The 9,674-nt window shown below is 31.9% G+C and overlaps 2 protein-coding genes across 4 annotated transcripts; both read left to right on the top strand.

The window, feature by feature from the left end:
• The first annotated feature begins 256 nt into the window (after positions 1-256).
• LOC114761115 (protein MEN-8-like) lies at positions 257-5,725 on the top strand. The gene is made up of 2 exons (XM_028950433.1): positions 257-548; positions 5,640-5,725. The coding sequence occupies exons 1-2, from the start codon at positions 257-259 to the stop codon at positions 5,723-5,725; spliced, it is 378 nt and encodes a 125-aa protein (XP_028806266.1).
• Positions 5,710-9,450, top strand: LOC114761117 (protein FAR1-RELATED SEQUENCE 5-like). Of its 3 annotated transcripts, none has more exons than XM_028950436.1 (5): positions 5,712-5,914; positions 6,222-8,597; positions 8,749-8,901; positions 8,986-9,045; positions 9,153-9,450. In XM_028950436.1, the coding sequence occupies exons 2-5, from the start codon at positions 6,234-6,236 to the stop codon at positions 9,228-9,230; spliced, it is 2,655 nt and encodes an 884-aa protein (XP_028806269.1). In that variant the 5' UTR covers positions 5,712-5,914; positions 6,222-6,233; the 3' UTR covers positions 9,231-9,450. The 3 variants fall into 3 exon arrangements, with proteins under 3 accessions (XP_028806271.1, XP_028806269.1, XP_028806268.1); XM_028950435.1 differs by having other exon boundaries at positions 6,227-8,597; XM_028950438.1 differs by lacking the exons at positions 8,986-9,045; positions 9,153-9,450 and having other exon boundaries at positions 5,710-5,914; positions 6,227-8,571; positions 8,749-8,888.
• Positions 9,451-9,674: the final 224 nt, after the last annotated feature.

Here is a 9,674-nt window from a genome sequence, read left to right on the forward strand (position 1 = left end):
TATTATGTATGTATTAAAGTAAAGTTAAAAAAATTAAATATTCACAATTCAATATATGGCAATTTAATTTGCGTGAGGACGCCAACACCAAACTTGCCATGCCAAAATCCACAAGGCAGGCGAGTCACACAAAACCATCGCACCCTATTTCTCCAACTCTACACTATAAAACAGAACCTCCTCTGCCACAAACAACCACACAACACAGCACTCACTATTTTATCTTATAATTAGCATTTGTGTTCTAATCCTACCAATGGCATCTCTTACACGTATCGCGGTGGCGGCTGCAGTGGCGGTGGCGGTGTTAATGGTGGCAGCGGTGATAGGAGGAGCAGAGGCGCAGGCGGACAGCAGATGCGCCAATGGAGTGAGCAGGCTGACGGTGTGTGCACCGTTCGTGGTGGCAGGAAACAACTCTGCGCCCAGCTCCGAGTGCTGCTCGGCGCTAGGAGAAGTGGACCGTGACTGCCTTTGTAATACTCTCCGTGTTGCCTATCAGCTGCCTTCTCAGTGTCAGCTTCCTTCTTTCAATTGCCCTTCTTCAGGTACCTTCATTTCTAATAAACTCTCTTCACATCCAACATCACTCAAATTTTCATTTCATTTAGTCAGCAAATATACATATATGTATATTTATATATGTGTCTCTAAATATATACATATGTGTGTATGAGATGTGAGCAGCACTGGCATATATTGTAAGCTTCTTATATTCACAAAGTCGTTTTTCAATCCTGAAATCATAATTTTTAATATATTATTAGATCAATTTATTTTTAAATGTCATTCTTAACATTTTCTGGAATTACTTTTATGATTTTTCTGAAAAAATGCATCCTTATTGTGTTTTACATGAATTATTGTTGTTGTATAATTATATGATCGTATACCAGTAATCTATTATATACTTTTCAATTTTAATGTAAGATATTTTGTAAATATAAGATTTGATTCACTATTTCGAATGAAAATATTCTTTTGAAATATATATAAATTAAAGATAAATTATTTTTTAACATTAAATTTTATACCTGGTCTTGGGTTTGGGAACTGGCTCTGTCACTATTTTATACTTATTTAAGCATTTAGAAATTAGAATGCGTGATTATTTGTCTGTTACTAACTAAAATCACCTTTAAATTTGATTTCATAGAAATCATCAATATATTATTAACACTATGTACTATCCTTAATATAAAAGTTATATAACTAAATTGTGGATATTAAAAAAAATTAGTTAAGTTGATTATTAGTAGCAAATGTGTTTTGATTTAATTTATCTAAATTACTGTATTTAATCATATGCATTAAAACTATCTCGTGATTGAAATATTATATTTACAACAAAAGAAATCTATTGTCTAGCTCCTATATTTAGGATCAAAAGTAATATTATGTAAAAATAAAAAATAATTAAACTGATGGATCAGCTGATCAAATTTAATCCACATTTTGGCCTATTTTATAATTTGTCGGATTTTAAAAATTTTGACCCTCACTGACACATGCACACACACAAATATATATATATATATATATTTGCATAATTATTCAGCTTTTTTTGCCAAATAATTATTCAATTTAATTTTCAATTATAATTTACGTTATATATATTCTTTGTAAAGCATGAAGCAGGTCCCCTTGGGTACGTACGATGAATAATGTTGAGGAGCAGCTCTTCTCTTCAGTTGCCTACGTTGTTTTGATATGTTATATATTCAAGACATCGAACATGGACCCCATAAGATCATAATATAAATTATATATTAAAACATGATGCCACTTCTTTTTTTTTTTTTATGCAACGGTAAAAAAAAGATGCTGTTGTTCTCATGAAATAAAAAATATTTCTCTTTGTTTGGGAACTTGTTTTAGTAGTGTTTTGACTTTTGATTTCTCTCTTCTTCTTTTTTACCTTAAAAAAATTGTCTTCCCGTGACATCTCAACTGAGTAAGAAAAACAAGATCGATAGGAATCATGAAGTAAGGATAGCGGGATTTTTTTTTAACTATATATGTGCAATTTATTAAATATTTTAAATAAATTTAAATGATAAAAAATAATCCAATAAACATTTTAAAATTACTATGATCTATCACATGAATCTCACGACATTATATAGGAAAAAAACATATAATTAAAAAATCATAACATCAATGTATCGTGAACGATATAAGAATGATATTTTTAATGTGATATTTTAAGCAATTAAAATTACATAAGAATTATGAAACATAAATAACAATATGATACTAACTAGGGAAAATGACGTTTCGGGGAAAAATTAACCCAGGGAAAGGAAAATGACGTGTATATGTCTCTCAGGTAAAGATATAATGATAAATTAGTCTCATGAAATGATACAAAAGTATTGAGATCCTTAATTTGTTAAAACAAAATGATAGTCATGTAGCATAGTTATAAATGCTGAAAGAAAAATTTTACATATTCAATAATTGAGTTGTAATCTTGAAATATAAGCAGTATTTTTTTTAAAAAAAATTTATATATGATATGGAATTGAGCCCTAAATTTCACAAAATTATTTGTAAATAGACAATACAAAAAACAAATAGGCAATTGGTGACGAAAATTCCATTCATTAATGAGATTGGCCATGAAAATTAGTAACGAAATAATTTCTGTGTTAATTACTTCATAGAAATTAGTTAAATTTTGAGCAACAAATTTGTGACAGAATATTCCATCTCAAATTTTGTGAATATCACATTGCAACCTTGCTACGAAATTTTGAAGCTAATTAATGATGGATAACGACGGATTTGCAATAGAATTTTCTGTTGCTAAATAAGAAAATTTTCGTTACGAATCTGTTGGTAATCTTTGTAATTTTTAATTTCTTTTATATATAGCGAGCCTTTTTTATGAATTACTACAGAAAAATAAATTTTTTGAATACCAAAAAATTTAAACTTTTAACGAAAAGCAAGATGCAACTAAAACAGTCTTAACACAGTACAATAAAACTTTAGAAGTTTAACGGATATAATAACTATGTAGAAAATAAATTTAAGAAGTTTTAGCTAAAAATAATGTAATAAAAAAAGACACGACTAATAACTCTCAACTCTTATTTCTTGAATTTTCATTGTCGGGAACAGAGATAATTTATTCTCAATTTCTTTCAACCTAGATAAGGTATTGATGCTTTCTTGTTTAAAATCTTGATTCTCTTGTCGAATCTATTGATTTTCTCGACTGAGTTGCGTCTATCACCGTGGTTTTATATTGACTTAATTAGTTGGTTATAGTAAGATCATTAATCATAATCAGTCCAACGCATCATTCCTTCCTACTAGTAAGTTAATATCTCTCAATCCTAAACATAGAAGCTAAATAATTAATTTACAAATATTAAGAAATTAGTTAAATTACTTATGTATGTGAAATAAAATTTATGTTGATTTCTCTAAAAATGCTCATTTTAATCATTTGTAGGAAGTACTCTCTTGATAAAAACAATCCTTAATATATATTTGCAATCAATTGAAAAGAGTTTTAAAAGAATTATAGAGAACAAAATAAACTAGTATCTTATATTTAAAATCAAAGTGAATCTCTCTATCAACTCTTGCATTTAAAATTAAAAGAAGTATTGTATTTGAGCTCATACGTATTGGAGCCCACCATCTCACCTCCCCAATTCAAGACACTAAATTTCATCATTTTATTGTCACGTGTGACTAAATAATTTTTTTTTTAGAGATGTGCATGTGTCAGTTGACTTGCCTAGTATACTTATGTCACGTATGTTTCCTTTAATTGGAGACAATTATGTTTGAAGCACTCTTAGATGTTAAATATAAGCACTTCTCTTAATAAAAATTCAAATATTAATACATCATGTTTGGCCTAACTTATTGTTACTTGGTAGTTAATTTTTAGGTCATACTTGCTTTATGAATTTTAACCTCCCCAGTAAAATACATGAAATTTGGAAAATTAGAGGCTTACCCTTCTCTCATATATATTAACTTCATGATAAGTAACTTCATGAGAACCATAGGTGCGTGAGTTCTTTTCATTAGGTGAAAGATGATAAAAAAATATTCACTTAGCTAGAGCCAATTGGCTTAATTCGAGGTAAGTTTGCAGCTTTGGTTTTATAGATGACTATTACAGTAGCAATTTTAATAGGAAAATAAAAAATTGTTAGCTAAAAATACTTATGTTGATTGATTCATTATGTGTGCCCTATGAAAATTTTGAAGTCCAAATTTGTACCAATACGCTAACTATGCGCAATTTATTACTAGAAAATGTGTTAATACAATATTTACAACCTCATTTTAGTTTTAATCTTTATAGTCTTGAATCATAGGTTTTGGTTTTTAAGAGACAAAACGGGTTTTGGTTCTTATTAAAATACAGGGATCAACATTTTAAACAGAAAAAAAAAAATTGAAGACCTAAACCTATAGTTTAAAATTATTTGGATCAAAACTAAATGAAGCAAAATTATAAGGACCAAATATTGTATTAACTTAAAGAAAATTGAATTTAATTTTTATTTTAAATTAAAAGGGCATGGATTGAGTTTCAACTCTTATTTATAAAGAATTTTTAAGAGAGAATTATTATAAAGTCTTAAAAAAAATATAATTATTAAAAAGTTCTAACAAACAAACAGAGTAATTTGAAATGATGAGTTTCAGACTTTTAGTATATGAAATAACAATACCTCACTTGTTTAAAAATTTTTGTAGTTAATTTTCACTGCCTTTTAGGTTTCTTTTTGACCCGAATGTCTTTAGTTTACAGAGGATTGAAACATTAATATTATGATTCTTAAATTTGAAAATTCTTAAATAGTTACTTAAATAAGGAATTCTTTTCTAATTACTTATGACCAAATAGGGATTTTCAAGTTTACTAAAATGATCAAATTACCCCAAGTAACATGGTTAAGAAGTTTATGAACGTTATTAACAAATTTAATATTGCTATTAACAAAAAAAATTTTCAAGAAAATTAAAAAAGTGTCGCTTTTATACAATTTTAATGATGTTGTTAATAAGTGTACAATGATATTAACAATTTGTGTAATATTATTAACAACATAACCTAAGAGTTTGTGACATTCCAAGAGAGTGGTCATGAAATTATAAGTGGGAAATTTTATAACTTTGGTAACATGATTAACTAATTCATTAACATTATTAATAAGTTTGGTATTACCATTAACAATGGGTTTTTCTAAAACTTAAAAAAAAAAAGCCACTTTTACAATTCTAATAATAACGTTAATAAATAGTGTAATGATATTACAACTTTTACAACGCTATTAACCATGTGATTTAAAAGCTTGTGACACTCTAAGAGATTGGCCATGAAATCATAAATAGGAAATTTTACAATTCCAATAATACGATTAACAAGTTTATTATCGTTATTAACAAAACTAGTACGGGTTTTTAAAAAAATTAAAAAAGAGCAATATAATCATGGAAAAACTCTCAAAAAAATAAACGTTGAATTTTAAAATTCTAAATTAGTATTAATTACTACACTCATAAAAAAAACTACACTTAAAAAATAAATATTTGTAATATCCTGATTTGGAATTTTAATTAAAATTTTACGTCATTTGCTCAATTTCCCCAATGTTATTTAGGATCGAAAATCGAAAATCGAAAATCGAAAATGGCTGCAATTGGACCATTGAATCACCTGCCCTCCGAAGTCCGAACCACGCTGTGACCGGCGAGCCAATTACTATCTTTTCTCTTACACCTCTGACTTCAAGCTGAGGCAACTCTTTCCCATAACCATCACACTCTCCGTATTTCTGTTCTCATAATTTATCTATACCACTGCACCCTCCATGGATTTTTAGCGATTACTCTCACCTTAAACCCTAATTTCGGATATCAACGGCTCAGTTCTCAGGTATTCTGTCTCTCTGTGCTTTTAATTCATCGTTGCTGAGTTTGAATCGATTATGATTGGAATTGAAACACTAGCCTGTAATAACAGCATTTCCTTGTATTTACGGATTATTTGTTTATTTGGTTCAATTTGGGCAACTTTCTTTTGTTACTGAAGTTTTATATAGAAAGCATGTCCGTTTTGGGAGTGAAAGATATTCTTGTGGCATGGATTGTTTGGTTTCTATCAAGGGGAGAGAATGATTTTTGATCATATGCTTATTAGTTTTTAGTTCCTATTATAATCTTACTTATTTCTTTCGCTTTAGTGTAGGTTTTTAATGGATGGGGATGATAACGACTTGGGGAGTGCACATGAAGAAAATGTTGAAGTCAGATCTGAGATATCAAATAACTTGGACTTGAATGTGGAGCAAAACTGTTGCAGCCCCAAGGTTATACATGATAATGGTGCTCAATCTGGTCATGCTTCTGTGGACGAACCCAGTACCAGTAATGTATTGGGAACTGGGACAGAATTTGAATCTGATGAGCATGCATACGGATTCTATAACAAATATGCCAGGTTGCTGGGTTTCAGTGTTAGAAAAGATTGGGTAAATAGGAGTAAAGTACATGGTCAGGTGGTGTCTAGAAAGTTTACTTGCTCCAAAGAGGGATACCGCAGGAAAGACAAAAGAGATGTTAATGTGAAAAAACACAGGAAAGAAACAAGAACTGGTTGCTTGGCTCATATGATCATCACTCGCCAACCAGATGGTAAGTACCGAGTTACCAATTTTGAGGCACAGCACAATCATGATAATATAAATCCTAGTAAAGCTCACATGTTAATGCTGCAAAATGAACTAAGTGTTGCCCAAGGGGTAGAAGCTGACCCTAAAAATACGATAGGACCACCCAAGTCAAAGTCAGCATTGGAAATTATGGATAGAAAATTTGCAGTTCGCGTGTCCCTTGATCAAGTTTGTATGGATTTTGACAATCACCTTCAGTCAGAGAGGGATAGAGATATGAATGAAGGAGAAGCAGGACGTTTATTGGGTTACTTTCAGAGACAACACTTTGAAAATCCTACATTTTTTTATTTCTTACAGTTAGATGTTGATGACAAGGTAAGCAATATATTTTGGGCTGATGACAATATGGTGCTGGATTATGATTATTTTGGTGATGTAATTTGTTTGGACACAACTTGCAGAACAGACAGAGAACTTCGACCATTTGTACAATTTATAGGTGTTAATCATCACAAACAAGTGGTGATCTTTGCAGCTGCACTTCTATATGATGATACCACGGAATCATTTAATTGGTTATTGCGTACTTTTATTAATGCCATGTCTGGGAAAAAGCCGAAGTCTATTCTCACAGAACAAGAAGCTGTAATTATTGAAGCTGTCAATACAATTCTGCCTGAAACAAACCATTTTACTTGTGTATGGCAGCTGTATGAAAATACTTTAAGACACCTCAGTCATGTAGTTAAGGATGCTAATTCTTTTGCCAGCGATCTCCGATGCTGTATTTATGACCACAAATACGAGGAGGATTTTTCTCATGCTTGGGAGGCTATGTTGGAGAAGTATGATCTGCAGCAAAATGAATGGTTGAGATGGATGTACAGAGAAAGAGAGAAATGGGCAGTTGTCTTTGGTCGAAATACATTTTTTTTGGATGCAAAAGGCTCTCATTTAGGTGAGATTTTGTCTCGTAAATTTAGAAGTTATTTAAATTCTGACCTTGATGTCATTCAATTCCTGAAGCATTTTGAAAGGGTAGTGGATGAACTACGTTATGAAGAAATTGAAGCTAATGATGAGATGAGGAGACGTTTGCCAAGACTAATGGGTAATGTTGTTTTGTTAAAGCATGGAAGTGATGCATATACTCCAAGGGCATTTGAAGTATTTCAGCAAGGATATGAGAAATCTTTAAATGTTGTTGTTAACCAATTCAGTAGGAATGGATCACTGTTTGAGTATAAAGCAAATACGTTTGAACATATTAGACAATATAATGTCACATTCAATTCTTTAGATGATACAGTTTTGTGCAGTTGTATGCAGTTTGAGCGTGTTGGATTTTTGTGTAGCCATGCACTAAAAGTGCTTGACCATATGAACATAAAAGTGGTTCCATCTCAGTACATCTTAAAGAGATGGACAAAAGAGGCAAGGTTGGGAACTGTCAAGGACGTTGGGCAATTTAACATGCAAGATAATCCTAAGATGATTGTAGCAAGCCGTTACAAAGATTTGTGCCACAGGCTGCTCAAGTTTTCAGCAAGGGCCTCCGAATCTGTGGAAGGTTATCAATTTGCTCGGATGAAACTTGATGAGATAATGGAAGGAGTCGAGAGAATCTTGGCATTGAAAGGTGCAGAAACTCAGATTATCACCTCCAGCAGCGCTGATGCAATTGCTCCTGAGAATGAGCCTGCAGACATCTTTCTCAATGGACAGGCAATGGAAGATCAAAATGAAAGTAACAGAATGGAAGAAGAAAAAGAAGGGAGCTCTACACCTGTTAGAGGCCATCAAACTACTATGCACTGTAATGGATTAGACACTCAAAGGGTTCTAGATGTAGAAGTTTCTCCGCCAGATACTGTTGCCTGCATTTCAAGTCCCTCTTCTGCCTATGTTTCATCTCAATGTACAACATCAAATCCCATCATGCAGGTCATTCTTCATAATATATTACAAATACAGACTGCAATGTGACTTTGTGAATATTGTGACCATTTTGCTACTCTCTAGGATTCATTTATTTTAATGCACCACGCTTCTGAAACAACAAAGTTATATATTGATTCTTTAACTTCTGATACAGGGACTGTATAATTTTGAAGCCAACCATGTAGTTCATTGCATGTATGAACAGTCCAATCTTGCGCTGGACTCCCAATCTAATGATAACATGTACCATCCACAAAACTTCTTTTCTACCCAACAGGATTCTCCCGGCCAACCTCAACTGCTGCAGGTGTTTATTTGTCTGGTCCGAACCTATTCTGAATATATGCCGAATTTGCTGTTGTGTATGACCTGTAAATAAATTATCGTTCAGGAGCCTGTAATTCAAAGCATGTACCAGCATTCCATCCGCAACACTAATCAGATGAGACAGGTAGCCACATAATATAGTATTTAGTCCCGGAAACATGTGCATGCACTCGCACACACTGATCGTGGAATTCATGTTGCTTGCTTATTGACCTGTTGTATTCATTGTAGGTAATTGATATCCAAAATCCACATTCATCTTCATTCCTGCTCTATGATCGTAAATACAGAACTTCAGACGCTGCATAAATAAGAGGGAAGGAAAATGATTGAGTGAGTTCCCTCTGCTGTACATAGTCCGAATTGATCAACCACAAAGGTTTTGTACTGAACGATTCGTCTTATTTTGGTAGTAAGATAACTTAAAGTTTAATGACATTATAGCTTGTGTGCACATTTATGTAATTGAATGAAAAATAGAAAATTCTTGCAATGACAGCTGACATATCTCAAGTATACTGTTCCTCTCTCTCCTGTATTCCCTTGTCCTGAATCTCTACATGCTCAAATTCTATTATTCTCCTTTGTTATCGTTGTTAATGCTACTAAAATTGGTTCTTTACCCTCCTGATCGAAACTTTAGAAACTTCTTCTAGTTACCTTATAATGTGCAGATATTTTAGTGCAAATTATAGCAGCCTCGTTCTTGCAATTGTGATGACTTGCTGCTTCGTAAGTTATCTTTGGTTACAT

Source organism: Neltuma alba, unplaced genomic scaffold (genome assembly GCF_004799145.2).
Source record: "Neltuma alba isolate B1F8T4 unplaced genomic scaffold, ASM479914v2 tig00011083_pilon, whole genome shotgun sequence".
Classification (NCBI taxonomy): Eukaryota; Viridiplantae; Streptophyta; class Magnoliopsida; order Fabales; family Fabaceae; genus Neltuma; species Neltuma alba.

What these genes read in the sequence shown, in the direction of transcription:
- LOC114761115 (XM_028950433.1), top strand. Translation starts at nt 257, where the DNA reads ATGGCATCTCTTACACGTATCGCGGTGGCGGCTGCAGTGGCGGTGGCG. An exon ending in TTTCAATTGCCCTTCTTCAG is followed by an intron (nt 549 to 5,639) that starts GTACCTTCATTT and finishes AATGTTATTTAG; the next exon opens with GATCGAAAATCGAAAATCGA.
- LOC114761117 (XM_028950436.1), top strand. Translation starts at nt 6,234, where the DNA reads ATGGATGGGGATGATAACGACTTGGGGAGTGCACATGAAGAAAATGTT. An exon ending in GCCAACCTCAACTGCTGCAG is followed by an intron (nt 8,902 to 8,985) that starts GTGTTTATTTGT and finishes ATTATCGTTCAG; the next exon opens with GAGCCTGTAATTCAAAGCAT. An exon ending in ACACTAATCAGATGAGACAG is followed by an intron (nt 9,046 to 9,152) that starts GTAGCCACATAA and finishes TATTCATTGTAG; the next exon opens with GTAATTGATATCCAAAATCC.